Source organism: Hemiscyllium ocellatum, chromosome X (assembly GCF_020745735.1).
Source record: "Hemiscyllium ocellatum isolate sHemOce1 chromosome X, sHemOce1.pat.X.cur, whole genome shotgun sequence".
NCBI lineage: Eukaryota > Metazoa > Chordata > Chondrichthyes > Orectolobiformes > Hemiscylliidae > Hemiscyllium > Hemiscyllium ocellatum.
The window spans coordinates 17,989,109-18,008,368 of NC_083453.1; the positions used below are offsets into that span (position 1 = coordinate 17,989,109).

Genomic DNA, 19,260 nt, shown 5'->3' on the forward strand with positions numbered 1-19,260 from the left:
ATACTTGCAGATTTTTATTGTTATCCCTGTTTGGCGAATGAATTCTAAGTACGTCCAACCACTGACTAAGAGCAATGAATCCAAGAAAGGACCAGCATGGTCAATGTGTAATCGAGTGCAGGGGTTACCTAGCCATTCCTACAAATGTGGGGGATCTGCACTTTGGGTATTGCCCCACCAATGCAGCTATGTCTGCATCCAATCCTAGCCACCAGACATCACCACCAGAGCCATCCAGGAGTGTCCAAACTGAAAATGTTGGCAAGAGGTTGGGTTCAGCCAGTATCTGGCAGTGAGCTTTACTCAGGACAATCACTCTTGTTCCCCATAATAATACGCTGTCCTCTATGGTGATTTGGTCTCTCTGGGTCCAGAAAAGCTTCAGTTCTGGTTGTTGTGGCCCTTCTGTTTTCCCCATCAGCACCAGCTGTTTTAGTTTTGCCAGGACTGGCTCTTTTTGTGTCCACAGTCTGATATTGTCAGTGGTGACAAGAAGGGTGCCCAGAAAGTTTAAAACCAGAATGGAATCTTACAGTGGCAGTGACACCAGTGGAGTATCTGCCAATGGGAGGCCGCTCAATGCTTTCCCATTTGCCACTTGTCCTCCCGGAGGGTGTTCTAACGTGTAATTGTATGCACAGAGAATGAGAGTCTACTGCTGAATTCAGCCTGAAGCTATGGGCAGCACGGCCTTGTCCTCTTTGAGTCACCCTCGCGGGTTTGTGGTCTGTTACTGTTACAAATTTATATCTGTAAGGGTACTGATAGAACTTGCTCACATCAAAGATGAACATCAAATCTTCCTTTTCTATTTGGTTGTATTTGAGTTCTACATCAGCCAAAGTCCAGGAAGCATACAGTATTGGGCGTTCTTCTCCAGTGGGTCATCTGTGAGCCAACACTATCCTGATACCGTATGGGGAGGCATCACATGTCACAGTATGCTAACACCTTAAAGAATGACAGCTGCTTTTGCACTTCCCTGAAGGCTACATCTTGGCTACGAGACCATTTCCAAGGCTGAACTGTCTCAATAGCAGATGTAAGGGTTCCAGGGTGGAGGGAATGTTACATATGAACTTTCTGTAATAATTCATCAGCCCAAGGAAAGACTTAAGCTCTGGTACAGACATGGGAGCCGGGGCACTTTATCTTCCAATGGGTGTAACCTAGTCTTGTTGACTCTTGAGCCCAAGAAGGTCATTTGGGGTGCCTGGAACATGCATTTTCCACTTCTAAGGCAAACATCCACCTGGGAGAAACATCTAAGGATTATGTCTAAGTTCTCCAAGTGCTCTTTGTTTTCTGTTACACCATCCAGATAAACAATGACATAGGGTACACCTTGTAAAGTGCTCTCCATCATCTGCTGAAAAATGGCACAGGCTGATGATACCACAAGTGGCAATCTCTTATATTGCTACAAACCCTTACAGGTGCTTTGGGAATCTAACTGCAATTGCAGGTACACATGGCTCATGTTCAGCTTCGTGAAGGACAGACCCCCCCCCCGCCGCCAGTTTTATGTACAAGTCATCTATGCAGTTTACCGTTTTTTTAAAACTACCCACAAAGGTGAACTGACCCATTTGGCTTCACAATCAGTAGGTCACTTGGTGTGTCCGGAACATTCAAGTTTCCCTTCTTAGGTGTGCGCCCACCTGGGAGACACATCTGAAGACTATGTCCAAGTTCTCTAAGTGCTCCTTATTGGTCTTCCCTGTTATTTGCACGTCATCTAGATAAATGGCAACCTGAGGTAGACCTTGTAAAATGCTCTCCATCGTCCGCTGAAAAATTGCACAGGCTGATGTTACTCAATGATGGCAGTCTGGTATACTGGCACAAACCCTTACGGGTATTTAGTTGTAGCATACCTCTGGGAATCCTCATCTCACTGCAATTGTAGGTACACATGGCTCATGTCCAGCTCTGTGAAGGACACCCTCCCCCCGGCCAGCTTTGTGTACAAACCCTCTATGTGAGAGATTTGATATTTATCCAGTTGTGATAAATGGTTTACTGTTTGTATAAAATCCTCACAAAGGTGAGCCAACCCATCGGGCTTCACAATCAGTACGCCCAGTGCTGCCCATTCCACAAACTGGACTGGTTTGATGATTCCTTCCCTTTCCAGTCTCCTTGATTTCTGCCTCTGTTTTCGCCCATAAGGCAAATGGCATTGGGTGGGCCTTAGAGAATCGTGGAACTGTGTCTGGTCAACATGCAAGGTAGCCTTGGCTCCTTTAACAATCCCTAGACCTTCCTGAAAATCTTCCAGGTATTTAATTAGGACTTCACTCAGGCAGCCATTTTCTAATTGAAAAATGTTGAACCAATCACCATGAAACAGTTTCACCCCATCAACCTAGGGCCCTGGTGAACTTTCCAGGGTGTACACTCTCCTGGATTCTGGCCTATGTGTTCTTTTACTCCATTTAGATCTGGTAGGACTCTTTAGTTGTCATGTATCTGCATACCAGCAGTAAATACAATGACTTGCTGGCGAGGATCCTGGAGATAATTTTAACCGTTTGGCCGAGGCTTGGCTTTGTTTTGGGGTTTTGCTGTGGGCTGACCTCGAGATCCTCTGTTCAGGATCTATCCTCAGTGAGGCTGTGCAATTGCCTTCACTCAAATGGTATTCCCCAAGCTCAGTTGACCTGGTGTCAGTGTCCACCTTCATCAGAATACCCTGTAACTCGTGCTCCATTTGCCGCATTTTTAGATTAGATTAGTTAGTTACAGTGTGGAAACAGGCCCTTCAGCCCAACAAGTCCACACCAATCCTCTGAAGTGCAACCCACCTAGACCCATTCCCCTACACCTAACACTACAGACAATTTTAGCATGGTCAATTCACCTAAACTGCACATCTTTGGACTATGGGAGGAAACTGGAGCACCCGGAGGAAACCCACGCAGACACAGGGAGAATGTGCAAACTCCACACAGACAGTTGCCAGAGGTGGGAATTGAACCCAGCTTGTTGCCAGAGGTGGGAATTGAACTGGCGCTGTGAGGCAGCCGTGCTAACTGCTGTGCCACCGTGCCACCCAAAGTTTCAAATGACAAAGCCAGTTATAGTGCCTGTTTGAAGTCCAGATGGGCTTCAGCTAGTAGGTGCTTTAGCATGGTTACATAATTAATCCCACATTCCAAATGGGCTCTCAGCATCTCCTGAAGGTTGAAACCAAAGTCACATGTCTCTGCCAGGTATCTTAACCTTATCAAAAATCCAGAGATTCCCCTGTTTCTTGAACTGCCAAGTAAAATTGATAACGTCTCAAAATTAGAGGTGGCTTGGGATCATAATATTCCTTAACTAAATACATCAACTTTTGAAAGGTTTTATCTCTTGTGCCTTAAGAAATGTTAGGCTCCTAATAATTGAAAAAGTTGTGGGCCCACAAACTGTCAGGAGAATTACTCATGCTTTTCATGTATCCCAGTATTATTTGTCCAGAAAAAAAATGCGTTCTTTCCAATATTGGGTCCAGTCTTCATCGGCAGGATCAAATGAGTCAAGCTTCCTAAATACCAACTTGATGTCAGAAATGCTTAATCCATCTCAAAGACAACTGTTCCGAGTGATTTTCTTCATGAGTGTTTTTTTTCCCTCTAGCCACCACTGAAATAACTCCAGAGCTGGTATTCCGTCACTTAGTCGCCCTTTACTTGACACGGGTCTGGCTTCCTCAGAGCCAGCTCTCAGAGTAAATAGAATCTTTTAACTCTTGTTTATATCTGTCAGCCAGGGCTCCCTGATTGGACCAGATTGACTGCCCCAATTATGGGACTCAGCAAGTGGTCCAAGGGGCACTGGAACCTATGAATCATGGCATCATTCCTCAAACTGGATTTTAAAAATTTTTTGAATATAATTTTGGGTCTGTGGGCATCACTGGCATTACATTTATTGCCCAACCCCAATTGCCCTTTTTCAAGTGGATAGTGAGTAAACTTCTTGAATATGACTCAGTGACTTGCTTGGCCATTGCAGGGGGCAATTAAGAGCCAACCACATTGCTGTAAGCTTGGAATCACATATTGGCTAGACTGGGTAAGGATAGCAGATTTCCTTCCCTAAAAGACATTAGTGAATCAGGTGTGTTTTACCAAACCCAATTGTTTTGTGTTCACTATTCTTGATAGAAGTATTTTTAAAAATTTCCTATTATTCATCTGAATTTATATTCCCAAACTATCACTGTGAGGTTTGAACTTATTTCTCAAGACCTTTAGACTAAGTCTAAATTACTGATCCAGTAGTATAACCACTATGCTACTTTTCCATTTATTTTACTAAATTCTTTATCTTTAATCTTAGTCCAGGTTTAGAATACGCAGCTCAAAACTTTTTAAACTGAATTTTATAGGTTACAGTACAGAGGGAAAGAAAAAATTTGCGTTTATATTGTACATTTTACATGCCCCCCCCATGCTTAAAACCTTTACTTTTCAAGTCACATCGGCAAATGCAGCTAATTTGCGCATAGCAAGCTTCCACACAGAGGAAATTAAATAAATGATCTGACAATTCACTATTAAAATTGTGTTTGAGAGTTCACCTTTGGAACAGTACCATGTCTTTGGTCTCGGTTTTCCAGTCTCAACCAAAAAAAAACTGGCTAAGACAGCCAGTATTACCTCAATCCAGATCCAGGAGTATCATCCTAGACTTTGGAATCAAATCTTGGTCTTGAACCTACAACCTCCTGAATCAGGAACAAGAGTGCTGCCCAGAGAGCCACTAATACTGATGCTTAAAAAAGTGTGCAAAAATAAGATTAAGAGCAACTTAACCCAAGTTGTGGAGAACATATCCCCAGATTCCACGCACATTTCAAAGGCTAGTTACAAAGCAGCCTCAGTCTCAAGAGAATTCTCAAAATGGGTAGCCAATGAATATTTGAAAATCCTTTGCAAGACATTTATAGATATTGTTTCTTCTTCAACTTTCTGCCTGGCCTTTACTGATTATTTGCTGAACTACAGCAAAGTGCTGTGATTTTCCACCATGGGTAGGGCAAGGAAGCAGGCCAGAATCTACTTCAACTCAAAAGGGGAAATCAAACACCATGCTGTTGCTAATCTACATGCCCGGGAGCCTAGCCAACTGAGCTACTGGCTTCCCATATAGCACTATATGTCTGTCAAAAATTGATACAAATTTGACAAAAGGACAGGAAGCTAAGCTTAGATCACTGGTAACTGACTTTAATACAAGGAAGCTCATAATTCAAGTGGAGGAAGTATGCACAGAGAAAGCTCAAAATGTGCAAGTATATGTATTGTGGTTATGCTTCTACTTATAAGCTTGTGCAGTTCCACCTTACACTAGATTGACAGTATGTTAACACAAAAGAATTCTAATACCAATGAGTTACTGGACAAGATGGAGTGAATGGATTCTCTCAGCAACTCTACTTGCTGTAACTTTAGGTGCTCCTGTGGCTGATATTCTTGTGGCTGGTGGTCTATGTTGAACAGAGACCATTCATTCTGACTGACTTATTCTCTGTTGGAGCCAAAAATCTGCAGCATGAAGGTGAAGATGTAAATGATGTCCAGGTAGATATTCAGTGCCCCGAAGATGTACTCCTCAGGGCTGATTGCGTACCGGCGATTCCCTATTAGCAGCTGTGTGTCAAAGGCCAGGAACTGGAGAAGAATAAGCACAATGCACGTGGTATTTGAATGGGTTTTCTCCATGGAGTTAAAATTATTACAGGTTTGCATGCAGATTATATTGAAGAAAATGGATGATTTGCGTTCACAACTATAGGCTGTCTCAAAGCACTTTATGGCCAATGACATAATTTTGGAATGTGTATAGTCACTGCTCTAATGGAGGAAATGCAGCTGCCAATTTGCGCACAGCAAGATCCCACAAACAACAATTGATGACAATTGGGTCATCTTGATGCATAAATATTTGCCTGCTTTCATTGGAGGAGTGTCAGGAGATATTTTACTCAGAGGGGCTTTAATGTCATATCCAAAAGAGAGCACAGTCAGTACTGCACTGGTAGCATCAGCCTCCATTTTGGGCACCAATCTTTAGAATAGATTGTGAACTCACAACCTTCCAACTCAGAGGCAAGAATGCTATCCACTGAACCACAGCTGACACTTAACAGGTCAGTCCAGCACTTCCAGTCAGTCATCTACCTGACCTTAAAACTGATGGTGTACTCTTGGAGAAGATGCCCAGGATAATGTTTTTAAAACTGCAGCCAGCAACACACACAGGCCAGTCTGTGGTCATCAGCTGCACTGGAAGGTGAAAACACTAAACTTACCTTGTAGCAGCAGTAAGGGAGACCCACTTTTCTTAAACCTTGGGAAACATGTCAAATTTCCCAATGGAAACAGCACCAAATGGGAATTTTGCAGTGACAGAAGAGTGGTAGGACAGTCAGTGAGCGAGAATGGGCTTGCATCCAAAATCTTAATTGCAAACTAAAAATGCTCCATGAACCACTCACCATTGTAAAAATGATTGCGCCAAGCACTGCATACACTGCATGAAGCCAAGGAACCTGAAACACAAGACAAGGACAGTATCAACCATGACCTCTTGCTTTCTAAAATAGGTGCATTTTGTGGCAGTGACAGTGGTTACTGTCTTTTCCCCACATTATCAACAATGGTAACACCTACTGGCCCATATTGTCAATAATAGTGGCATCCATTGGCCAACACTTTCAATAATAGTGGCAGCTATTGGTCCATATAGTCAAATCATCTCAATCATTTCCGTGTTGTTAATAATTTTTTTTTGCCATTGGCAAATGAGTGTTGTAGTGGCACCTACAAAGTTGAAAGCTCAGATCTCACGCAATAGAAATTAATAATACCCATATTTCTGAAACCCTAACCCCTTCCAACAGCAATTCCTAACCTTTGCACATTAGCTCAACTCTCAGGTCTGTAATAGAGGACAACTGCGATGTCAGATCCACTCTGTTTTGAAATATCTAATTTCTGTGAGGCTTACACAGAGTTGATTGTGGATTACGTCATGGGCCCTCAGTTAAAAGGTGTGTTTGAAAGAATGGATGGAAATGGTGGAGAAGTTTACGTACATACTGAAATGGTAACACAATCGCCAGGACCAAGCCACTGATGCAAAGGACTATCAGCAGCACAAACAGAACCCCATGGCACGAAGTAAAGTCAAACTGAAAGAAAAGAGAAAAGTTGGTCATCAGATCTGTGGTTAGATTCAGAGCAAAGTAAAATTAACTTGAAGAAGCAACATAAAAAAGTTTATTTCTCTTCCACCCCCACTATGTAATATTTGTCCACCATGCAACATTTCTGGGCAATATCTAAATTAGTCTCAAGCCTCTGCTGTTCACTCAGTAAACACTGAGTGGCACCCTGGAATGGAAAAGCAAACGTGGAATGGTGACTCAGTGGTCAGCACTGTTGCCTCACAACGCCAGCAACCTGGATTCAATTGCAGCTTCGAGTGACTATCTGTGTGCCTCCCACAGTCCAAAGAGGTTAGGTAGATGGGTATTTAGCATGGCCATAGTGTCCAGGGATGTGCAGGCTGGGTGGATTAGCCATGGGAAATGCAGGGTTACAAGAATAGAGTAGGGGGTGTGGGTCTGGATGGGATGTACTTTGGAGGATCGGTTTAATGCCCTGCTTCCTCACTGTAGGGATTCTATTATTCTCTCCAATTTCCATTTCCCCTGTATGGATATGCCTGGCTTCCATAATGACAAAGTTCAGCACCTGAGGAATGAGGTGTACAATCCCATTGTAGCAAAAGTGAAGTATTTTGGGTAATACATTATTTACTGCTGAAAATGTGTTACTGGTTAAAGCACAGCAGGTCAGGCAGCATCCAAGGAACAGGAAATTCGACGTTTCGGGCCAGAGCCCTTCATCATCCATTCCTGATGAAGGGCTCTGGCCCGAAACGTCGAATTTCCTGTTCCTTGGATGCTGCCTGACCTGCTGTGCTTTAACCAGCAACACATTTTCAGCTCTGATCTCCAGCATCTGCAGACCTCACTTTTTACTCGGATACATTATTTATTATAGGGTTCACTTTTCTAACCTTTACAAGATTAAACAATACTAACTTCCATTTGTAAACACTTTCATGAAAAACAATCAGTCAATCAGTTTGATGCCAAATAATGTAAGAGGATATCAGGCCAAATGGTCTAACATTTGTCAACAAGAATTGCAGGCATACAGAGACCTTGCACGGTCTTGGAACTGGGGGTCGTCGCAGGGACAGGTAGACACAGGAACATAAATGGCTTTGAAAACAAGGCTGAAAATTTTAACTGCAAGATTCAATTCAAGTAATGGCTCAGTCTGGTTGATAGGGAAGAACAGAGATGATAGTGACTGTTGGTATAGTTTTGATATGTAAACATTCATTACTACTTTTGGGGGTTTAGACGATGTTACACCTGATAGTTCATCCAAAAGATTATGCCCAGGAAGAGACTTTACTGTTCAGCTTAAACACAAGCAGCTTTTACATTGATTGAGAGATACAGTTCTTATCTCATTTGTTTCAGTCAAAGAATTTTCAAAGTAGATCTCAGGGAATTTCAGGCATCTTTATCGTTTCTTTGAAGTTGTCAGGTCAGAGAGAAAAGGAGATCCTTCTAAGGCTTGGCAGTGAACTTCCAGCTGGGGCTACAGGTAGGAAGCACAGTACAACTCCAGTTCTACACGGACGTTTAGACAGCTCTTTGCTATTTTCTATATTCAAATGAATGATGTTTGTATGTTATTGTAAATATGCTGTTCACCTTTGCTGAAGTTTATTGATCTATTCAGTGTTATCAAACTCTTTGGTAATAAATAGATGAAGTCACTATCTCCTAAAGCCAAGGAAATCATGTGTGGTCTGTAATATATCCAATGTCAAGAGTTCAGTTTTAAGGAGCAGATCAAAAAGAGTCAACACAGACAGGAAGGGTCATGCTGTCCTGTGTCACAAAAAGTCCAAAAACTTTCACACTCTCAACTAGTCTGTAATCCAGCATCTCAAACTCAGATACAATTTGCAACATGTGTCATTTTATAGCAGACACATTGTGTTATACTTTTCCCCACACAGAAAAGGTGAAACAATGTAAGCTGAGCTTACATTAGCCACAGTACATGTGGTGTCAAGATGCAATTCCATTCCACATTTAGCAATGGTTTATTAATGGTGAGATATGGAAAGATTGGTCTTCAAAAAACCAGAAGAGGTGCAGAAGACTAGGAGTTGACAGATCTCACCAAATGGACCATCAACGAAAATCTGCCATGTTGCATTCAATGTGGTGGTGGTGGGGTGTGCACATGTGTGTGTGTGCATGTGCATGTGAGATTGCGACTAGATGGGACAGATAAGTATTTTTGCGGCACTGCTTATGTCCAGGTGGAGCTTTCTACTGGCTACCCAAGCAAACCTGTTTCCCATTTTGTATGATTGAATGCGTCTCTCCTTACTTTAGGACACCCACAATTGCCAACACCATCTTTGCCTATTTCTCCATCTCACCCCAACACCCCCTGTGATTCAGCCCAGTTCTCCAAACCACACTGTAACGATGCACAATCTTTAAATAGAGCAGAACCATCTTGCTTGTTCCTGTCCTTCAGTCTCTTTTGTAGTATTCCTTGCTTGACAGGGAGTTCAGCAGGGAACCCATTAAAAAAAACAATAATGTATGCCATGAAGTTAGCACTCAACTAGAACTCTATCCCTCTCCCAGTTTGGAAACTCCAGCTCAGTAAGTATCAGAGCCAACATCTTGCTAGCTCATTCACATTCAGAATACTGGAGAAACTGACCTACCTGGATTACACTTCTTCCCACCCTACCTCCTGCAAAAATGCCATCCCATATTCCCAATTCCTCTGCCTCCGCCGTATCTGCTCCAGGAGGACCAGTTCCACCACAGAACACACCAGATGGTCTCATTCTTTAGAGATGGCAATTTCCCTTCCCACATGGTTAAAGATGCCCTCCAATGCATCTCGTCCACATCCCGCACCTCCGCCCTCAGACCCCACCCCTCCAACCGTAACAAGGACAGAACCCCCCGGTGCTCACCTTCCACCCTACCACCTTCGCATAAACCAAATCATCCACCAATATTTCTGCCATCTCCAAACGGACCCCACCACCAGGGATATATTTCCCTCCCAGCCCCTTTCCGCCTTCCTCAAAGACCGTTCCCTCCGTGACTACCTGGTCAGGTTCATGCCCCCCCAACAACTCACCCTCCTGTTCTGGCACCTTCCCCTGCCACCGCAGGAATTGCAAAACCTGTGCCCACACCTCCTCCCTCACCTCCATCCAAGGCCCTAAAGGAGTCTTCCACATCCATCAAAGTTTACCTGCACATGCACCAATATCATTATTGTATCTGTTGCTCCCGATGCGGTCTCCTCTACACTGGGGAGACTGGACGCCTCGTAGCAGAGCGCTTTAGGGAACATCTCTGGGACACTTGCACCAATCAACCACACTGCCCTGTGGCCCAACATTTCAACTCTCCCTCCCACTCAGCCAAGGACATGGAGGTCCTGGGCCTCCTTCACTGCCGCTCCCTCACCACCCGACACCTGGAGGAAGAACGCCTCATCTTCCGCCTCGGAACACTTCAACCCCAGGGCATCAATGTGGACTTCAACAGTTTCCTCATTCCCCCTCCCCCCACCTTACCCCAGTTCCAAACTTCCAGCTCAGCACTGTCCCCATGACTTGTCCGACCTGCATATCTTCTTTTCCACCGATCCACTCCACCCTCCTCTCTGACCTATCACCTTCATCCCCACCCCCACTCACCTATTGTACTCTATGCTACTTTCTCCCCACCCCCACCCTCCTCTCATTTATCTCTCCACCCTGCAGGCACTCTATGTATTCCTGATGAAGGGCTTTTGCCCAAAACATCGATTTTCTTGCTCCTTGGATGTTGCCTGAACAGCTGTGCTTTTCCAGCACCACTCTACTCCAGAATCTGGTTTCCAGCATCTGCAGTCATTGTTTTTACCTCCCATGGTCCAATGAACCCAGCTTACCTTAGTTTGAAAGCTGAATATTGTAACTGCCAAACACACAAGTGCCGTAATGGTGAAGCAAAGCAGAACCGATTTCGTATTGTAGAAGCTGGAGATTGAAGATAAAAAATAATCAGGACAGGTTTTTTTTTATTGTGGCCAATGACTCTTGTTTTACACTTCTTTCAATAAAACATCCATTTGAAGTGGTAGTTTTGCATTTTGACCATTGCTTGAGCGAATAGCCTTAGAAATAATCTCCATAGCCCTTCCCTATCATTCATTCAGAAACTCAAATTGAAAGATCAAGGAGCCACATATGAAACAGGAAATGAAGAAGCAGAAGTAAGGTGTAGATTTTAAAAGCCTGAGCATTGTTGAAGGGACAAAGGCCAAGGGAGGACAGGATTCTACAGCACATGAGCTGCAGGATAGTGTTAAGGGGGGGTGGGGGGGGGGGGGGCGGGGTGCAGGACCCACAGAGGAAGAAAAGAAAACTGGTCAAATAGCAGACAGACAATCTGGAGGGATTGAAGAACAATATGGAACAGAAAGATGCAATTTCCAAAATGGTGATCGTAAAATACAAGATAGTAGAAGTTAGTACTGAGAACAGGATGACCACTGCTGGTACCTTGTGCTATTTGCCATTTTTACCAGTGTGAAGTACTAGGTAAGGACTGTTTGGTGTAGGTCACTGTCACCAATCCTTCTTTATCTTTCCTTCATCTCAGGCCTATCTAGTGATTAGTGCTACTAAGGTGGACATTTCTAACATCAGATCTAGCTCAGTAGGTAGTGCACTGTCAGGCTGAGTTTCCACGGTTGTGTGGGCCAGTGTGGGGCAGAATTGGGCCTGCCACCCCAGAAGAAGTTTGGAGGAGGACACAGGATGGCCAAGTGCTGAGGCAAGCTGTTGAAAAGACCCGCATTACTTCTCTGGACATTTGTCCCAGTTGCTTGCTTATATATTAAGTTCTATAGCACTCATTCACACTCCCACCTACTGCCCATGCCACCTCCCTGTCAATTCAAGCAAAATTCTGTCCCCACAAATACTTCATACCTAGTCATATTCCATGCCTGCTCATGGTACTTCCATTGCTATTCATTCATATATACTTTGCACAGAGGGGTCTGTAGTGTTGCAGAGATAGTGATAGTGTCCCTGTACTTGACCTAGGAGATCCAGGGTTTAAGGCCCACCTGCTCCAGATGTGTATAATAACATCTGTGAATAGGGTTATTAAAAATATCTGGCACTCTATACTGAACCAATGAATGCAATAGTAATAATGGCATGTACAGAACTGCTTAAAAAACATCCAATAATAATTTTCTTTTTAAAAGCTTCACCTGGTACACCCCTAAAAAAGTGTCGATCAATCAGACCTTTAAAGTATCAATAAGAAAAGCTATACCATCTCTTTACCTTCTACAAAATTGCTTTTTAATAACATCATTAACCTGTCAATTGGGCAGAGTTTTCCCTTCTCCTCAAATGTGTCAGAGAGATATTTTTTTATGGGAGTCTGGGCTCTCAGTCAAGTCTCACTCCGTATATGTTTAGGCAACAATAACTGCATTTCTGAAGGCAGTTTTAACACAAAAGAAAACTTGACCCAAGGTCCTTCACCTTGGAAATAGATTGAATTGGGCCCCAAATCACAGAGACAGAGATTAAAGCTTACTGTAAAAGATGCGCCTTTACTTCTGAAAAATAGAGAAAGGAGAGATTGATGAGATTTAGGTGGAGAGTCCCAGAGCGTGAAGCTCAGACGCTGAAGATTCTGTCATCAATAATTATGGCAAAGGGTTAAGTGGGGGTAGTGACAAAAGGCTGAGGAGAGAAATGGTATACTGAGAATAGGCGGCTGGATAGGAGTTCTAGAACTAGAATTGAGCAAAACCTTGGAGCAATTGGTAGACTAGGATCAGAATTTTAAATTCAATGGGCTTACTAGGCAATCAATGTAGATTAAGCACCCTGCATCCCAAGAATTAAGTGTGTGTGTGTGTGTGTGTGTGTGTGTGTGTGTGTGTGTGTGTGTGTGTGTGTGTGTGTGTCACATTCTCCCCGTGTCTGAGTGGGTTTCCTCCAGGTGCTTCGGTTTCCTCCCACAATCCAAAGATGCACAGGGCAGGTGAATTGGTCATGCTAAATTGCCCCATAGTATGAGGCACATTAGTCAGAGGTAAATATGGGGTAGGGAAATGGGTCTGGGTGGGTTACTCTTCGGAGGGTCAGTGTGGCCTTGTTGGGCCAAAGGGCCTGTTTCCATATTGAAGGGAATCTAATCTAATCTAAAGTCTCCTAATCATTTGCTGTTGATTTTATATCAATCCCCTCTAATTCTCAATTCAAAGATTAGTGGGAATAGCAGATCACCTCTATTTATTCTCACTATGAGGCATATTCAAAAATGCTTGAACAGAACTATGTGCTTTGTGCTTTTAAGACCATCTCCTCCTGCATAGAATCAAGTGAATATTCGCTGTATTATCCAAAGCATTAGCTGATTTTGAAAACTTGCAATGGCGTATGGTCCCTTTAAGAAAGAGCTCTAAATTCTGCTATGAATTGTTCAGCTAGTTTCTATCCAAATTTCTGAGAACTGCCTGCTCTTTACTGAAATGGAAAAGGCACCAGAATTCACAATGCTGACTGCTATTAATTTTAGATTTCATAGTGAGTTAAGCCAAGGCAGGATGGAAAGTAAAATAGAGCAAAAGATATCCTGATCAATGAGCATTCACTTCAAAGCACAAATCATTTTAAAATAACAATACCTTGAAAGAAATCCAAGCATGCATGCAAAACTGCCAGTCTTTGGAAAGGTTAAACACAAACAAAGGAAAGCAGTTAATGACAAGCCACAGAGAGTGGAATGTGTGGCATGGCTAATTATTGCAATACCTTGACATCATTCCTGTCATGTAAGACATGGCCAGAGTCTGCAGAGAGTGATTAGAAACATTGTTGGTTAATGCTATACAGGCACCACATGAACATTCCCAAAGAGGTCTGCTTTGATCAGTCATGACACCACATAAGGTTAGTCCTAAAATATTGACACAAAACAGCAAAGACTGTGGCAACCGTAGCGTAGTCGTAACGTTAGTAAACCAAGTAATCAAAACCTGAATGATTGCTGTCGGGATGTGGGTTCAAATCCTCCCAACGGGAGGAAATTAAATCAATCTACAGTATCATGTTTGTCTCATTAATAATGCTGGTGAAAATACTGCATTGTTGACATGTTTTTAAGACAGACACCTGGTGCCTTTGAAAGGTCTGACCAGTATGGAACTGTAATCGTGCACCTACTTTAAAGTGGCCAAGCAAGCCACTCAGTTGCATCAAACCACAGCAGCAGAATAATTAAGAATTGATTCAAAGAGGCAGCCTAGAGCCCCTCTCTCAACAGCACCTTGGGATGGTGCCCTGCAAACCCATTGGAATGGAAGAATTTGAAGAGTGAGGCTCAAGCAAAGGTCAATGAGGGGGTAATAGTTGCCCATTTGATCAGCACCTTTGACAAATGTAGGTCTCCAATGCAAGTGGTTTCAATACTTCTCCCATATTATATGCTTTCTTGTGGACTATTGATACATTTAATAATACAAAACAAGTTATTAGTAATACAGATGTGATTAACTGTAAAGGAAGGAAAGCACACAAGGTTTCTTCTCTCCTTCTCCTACTTACAAAAATGCCGAGCAGGATCAGATTCCATGGAAAATACCTCCTGCAACACATAATAGCATAAGTTAAGGTTAACCATTACGGTTTATCAGTTGTTTCCTGGGAATTCATAAAGGTCCACTATAAGTTGGCAAACTTTATTCTACTGTCAAAAAGTGTGGTACCGGAAAAGCACAGCCGGTCAGGCAGCATCTGAGCAGCAGGAGAGTCAATGTTTTGAGCATAAGCTCTGCATCTAGGTGTGTTTAACTCTCTTGTTTTATATCTAGGTTTCCTTATGAAGGGCTTATGCTCAAAACATTGACTCTCCTGCTCTATGGACGCTGCCTGACCAGCTGTGCTTTTCCGGCACCACACTTTTTGACTCTGATCTCCAGCAGCTGCCGCCCTCACTTTCTCCTAACTTTATTCCACTGGTCTGCAAATTTGTAAAGCAACAAATCTTCCACTCAGTGTGCATAACATAAAACATAATGGGCTCAGGGTGCTGGTGTGGGTGGGTAACAGGGGCCTTTTGAGTTCATGATCCTGGGATAATCCCCTTTAAGAACAATGGAAGTTTGGCTTGTTAGAATTGCTGCACAGGGACCAGGATATTTTACTAGTGTACTGAAGAACACACTTGTGGCGCAGTGGTAGTGTTTCTACCTCTGGGCTAGGTGGTCCAGGTTCAAATCCTACCTGCCCCAGATCAGAGCAACAGCAATCCTGATCAGGTTGTTTTGAGAATATTAAAAAAGGTTGATCTCTGACATAGTGCTTAGTGTTCCTGCCTCTGAGCAATAGGCTCTCAGCTCAAGTCTGAGTATCTGAAACCCTCTCCCTGCAAAGCTATCGAGGCCAAGGGTCAAAGCTTTGAAAACCGAGATTAATTGACTGTTGTTCATCAAGTCTCAAGGGATATATGGAACCAAGGTGGGTAGATGGAGTTAAAATACAGACCATCCATTGGTTTAGCGACCTGACCCAATATTTATCCCTTAACCACCAACTGAAAACAGATTATCTGCTTGGAATCAATTTGCTATTTGTGGGAGCTTCCTGTGCACAAAATTAGCTTCTGTGTTTCCTATAATACAACAACGGTGACACTTCAAAAAAGTTTGTTGCTTGTAAACTGACCCCCTGCGGTTCTGATAGGTTCTATATTAACGCAAATCTTTCTTTTATGGAAAATAATTAACTACTGAGGCAAGAGGTAGCATGGGCAATTTTCCTAAATCAGGGCCCAGGCACGTTGGAAAACCTGAGCCAAAGGAATATCAGAAAATTGGGGATGTTTCTTTGCTCTGTGTGGCTTTACTACTTTCCACACTAAACGTCTGCACACTAAACCTGTCCCACAAAAAAAGAACAAGTTCACCAATCCTCCACTCTCAATGGACAGCAATCTCTTGACTCAAATGGAACAAATAACATGTCCTGGAGGTGGGCGAAATTAAAGAAGTAGTCTCTATTTAGGAATCGGCTCTCAACTCCGAAGTCTGCTACACAAACAAACTTCTCCCAAGCTTCATGATGCTTACAAATACCTGGAGTAGTAACTCAAATCAAGGTTCATTCAAGTTTGGGATAGTCCTTCACTTCCAATGCAAAACTTCCTCAAAGCCATGTGGTGATACAAAATGTCCTCCATGTAGGAAAGAACTAAACATTTAAACTAAACCAAACAATTATTATACGATTCATATATTATATATAATATACTTATATTATTCAGGAGTATTATTCTTGGATTCTCTGTCCAAAGGCAGGTCCTGCTGTACAAGGCAGTTAGCAATTGAAAGGGTTAACTGACCATCCATGATAAGCTGTGCCCATCAGGATATGAAGTTCTCTTCCTGGAAGAGCCAACCAGATTTCAGTTCCAGTTGCAAGTTCAGTTCTGGGTTTTATGTAGCTAGCAGTAATGCATACTTAATCTGGAGTCAAACCTGAAACTTACAGGAGACTGTCATGTAATGCAGAGAAAATGCAATGAAATATTATGTAATCTGTAATAAAACTATACTGTGGGCTTCCTTCCCCACTTGGTATCAAAATCAATCCTGATAAGAAGGATTGTTGGGCAGTGAATCTACCCAAACATCTCAGATGGTACAAGTGGACGTGACCACGACATGCTTCAGGCCCAACTGACACTGCAATATTCACTGTGGGCAGGGTGAGGAGGTAGGTTCCGAATCCACCACAGACAGAATGGGGACTGAACCTTGTGCTGTAGGCACCAATCTGACCCACATTGACCAGCCAACCCAGAGTCCACTCTGCTGTGGCAACAAACAGTTTTTTCCATGCATGCTGTAGCCTGGAGCTATGGATAGTGATGAGAGAGGCTCCAACCTTCTCTCTGTCACATGCTGACCCGGAATTTTTCCCATTCTCACCTCCTGCCATTGGAGTGTGTCAAACAGTTTAGAGTTTGGGCAGAATTCAGATGACACCAGGTTACAGTCCAACAGGTTTATTTGAAATCACAAATTTTCGAAGCGTCAGGTGAAGTGTTCAGAGTTTGATGTTTAATCTGTTTGGCCACATTCTGAATGTGTCTTCCTAAATTATCTAGTCCTGAAGTGAAATAGAACCTGAAATGTTCAGTTGGAGTGGGGCTATACCTACTACACCATAAAGCCACCCATCACTACTTTACCAATTTTAATAGCTAAATAAGTAGAATAAGCCATAAAATAGTGCACAGTTTCACTTATGCCTAAATATAATTACCTTGGTCCAGGGCAGCAGGCCAGGGTCATATAGGTAACAAAGAAGACAGCACTGTGAATAGAAAAAGAGATATTAAAGAGACTGCAGTGAGTGCTGGTACTTGTTTCTGTGGTATTTCCAGCACCAAAAAACACACCCTTCAACCCAACTGGTCTACATTGATATTTACACTCCACACAGTTCTCCTTCTATCTTATACTGTCAGTACTATCCATCTATTTCTTTCTCCATGTAAGTCTCTAGGTCTCTCTTAAACAGAGTTCGGCAATAACACCTGTCCCTTTGGCTCATACAAGGATGTGACCATTTAGACTACCTCACACACGGACGGACATACATACACACAATCTAGGACTTGGGACACTATTAATTCACACTTACTATGAAGCCCAGTACCAGCCAGGACGTGCCTGAATGTAAATCTTGACAGGGTCACTGTACAGAAACAGAGGGGGAGAAAGAACATGATTGAATACAACTTCAGAATGAACAAACTGAAATGAAAACACAGGAGAAAATCATGCTTTGATGACTTGACTCACATTTCAAAAGGAGAGCTGTCCCTCACTGACAGAAGAGTTGAAATGAGAAGGTCTCTCCCACTCATACTACTCATCCAGTCATCAGGCCAGAACATCAATTATCTGTCAGCTCATGACATCATTAAGCCAGAGGCAAACTGGAGGCAGCAGACAACCTGGCATCTAACCCAACAGTGTAGATGCCACACAGACCTTACCCAGCAAGGGTACTGATGTTCAGTGCAGGGTGGCTTGTTGAGTCTTAATTTTAAGAAGAAATTGTCCATTTATTTATCTCTTTTTACCCAGACATAAATGCCACTTCCATTTCCTCCCCTTTTCCCCATTTTCGTTTCCTGTGGCAAATAGTGAAGAGCGAGAAGAGCAGGCCATAGACTTGGCATTTTAATGACTATTTGTTACAGGGCACTGGCATCCTCAAATGCCCAAGGGAAGAATTCAAAATCTCGGCACTAAGTGTTCAAATAGGAAGGCAGCGCAAGTGCGGATTAGAACCTTCTCAAGAAGGAAACAGTAAGTGAGACAGGCTATTTGTATACTGCTGCTGAAACATAGCTGGATGAGCTGTAGGAGCAAATATTTGATAGAAAGCTCCTGCTGAACCATCTGAGAGGGCATTTGAATGTACTGTGGAGGCAGGAGTGGAGAATAAAGCACAGAAGTTGAAGGCTTTGCCAAAAATAACACAATGAATATGTAGAGTCATAGCACAAAAACAGACCCTTTGGTCCAACTCATTCATGCTGACCAGATATCCTAAATTATTCTAGTCCCATTTGCCAGCACTTGGCCCATATCCCTCTAAACCCTTTCTAAACATATACCCATCCAGATGCTGTAATTGTAACAGCTTCCCACCATTTCCTCTGGCAGCTTATTCCATACACTCACCACCCTCTGTGTGAAAAGTTACCCCTCATTCTAAACCTATGCCTTCGCCTACCCCAGGGAAAAGACCTTATCTATTTACCCTATCCATGCCTCTCATGATTTTATAAACTTCTATAACGTCACCCCTCAGCCTCTGACACTTCAGAGAAAACAGCCCCAGCTTTTTCAGCCTCTCCCGATAGCTCAAACTCTCCAACCCCAGCAACATCCTTGTAAATCTTTTCTGAATCCTTTCAGGTTTCACAACATCTTTCCTATAGTAGGGAGACCAGAATTGCACACAGTATTTTAAAAGTGGCCTAACCAATGTTCTGTACAGCTGCAACATGACCTCCCAATTCCTGTACTCAATACT

The 19,260-nt window shown here is 43.0% G+C and overlaps 1 protein-coding gene across 1 annotated transcript in view; it reads right to left on the reverse strand.

Moving 5' to 3' along the window:
- Window positions 1-5,334: 5,334 nt before the first annotated feature.
- LOC132805754 (protein lifeguard 2-like) overlaps window positions 5,335-19,260 on the reverse strand; it is a 34,238-nt gene continuing 20,312 nt past the window's right edge. Inside the window, exons 5-12 of the mRNA XM_060820985.1 lie at window positions 17,854-17,907; window positions 17,473-17,523; window positions 14,752-14,791; window positions 13,960-13,997; window positions 11,064-11,151; window positions 7,091-7,186; window positions 6,491-6,544; window positions 5,335-5,663 (exon numbers count right to left, since the gene is read on the reverse strand). Of these exons, the coding sequence (XP_060676968.1) occupies window positions 5,514-5,663; window positions 6,491-6,544; window positions 7,091-7,186; window positions 11,064-11,151; window positions 13,960-13,997; window positions 14,752-14,791; window positions 17,473-17,523; window positions 17,854-17,907 (571 nt within the window). The 3' untranslated portion in view covers window positions 5,335-5,513. The remainder of the gene's footprint in view (window positions 5,664-6,490; window positions 6,545-7,090; window positions 7,187-11,063; window positions 11,152-13,959; window positions 13,998-14,751; window positions 14,792-17,472; window positions 17,524-17,853; window positions 17,908-19,260) is intronic.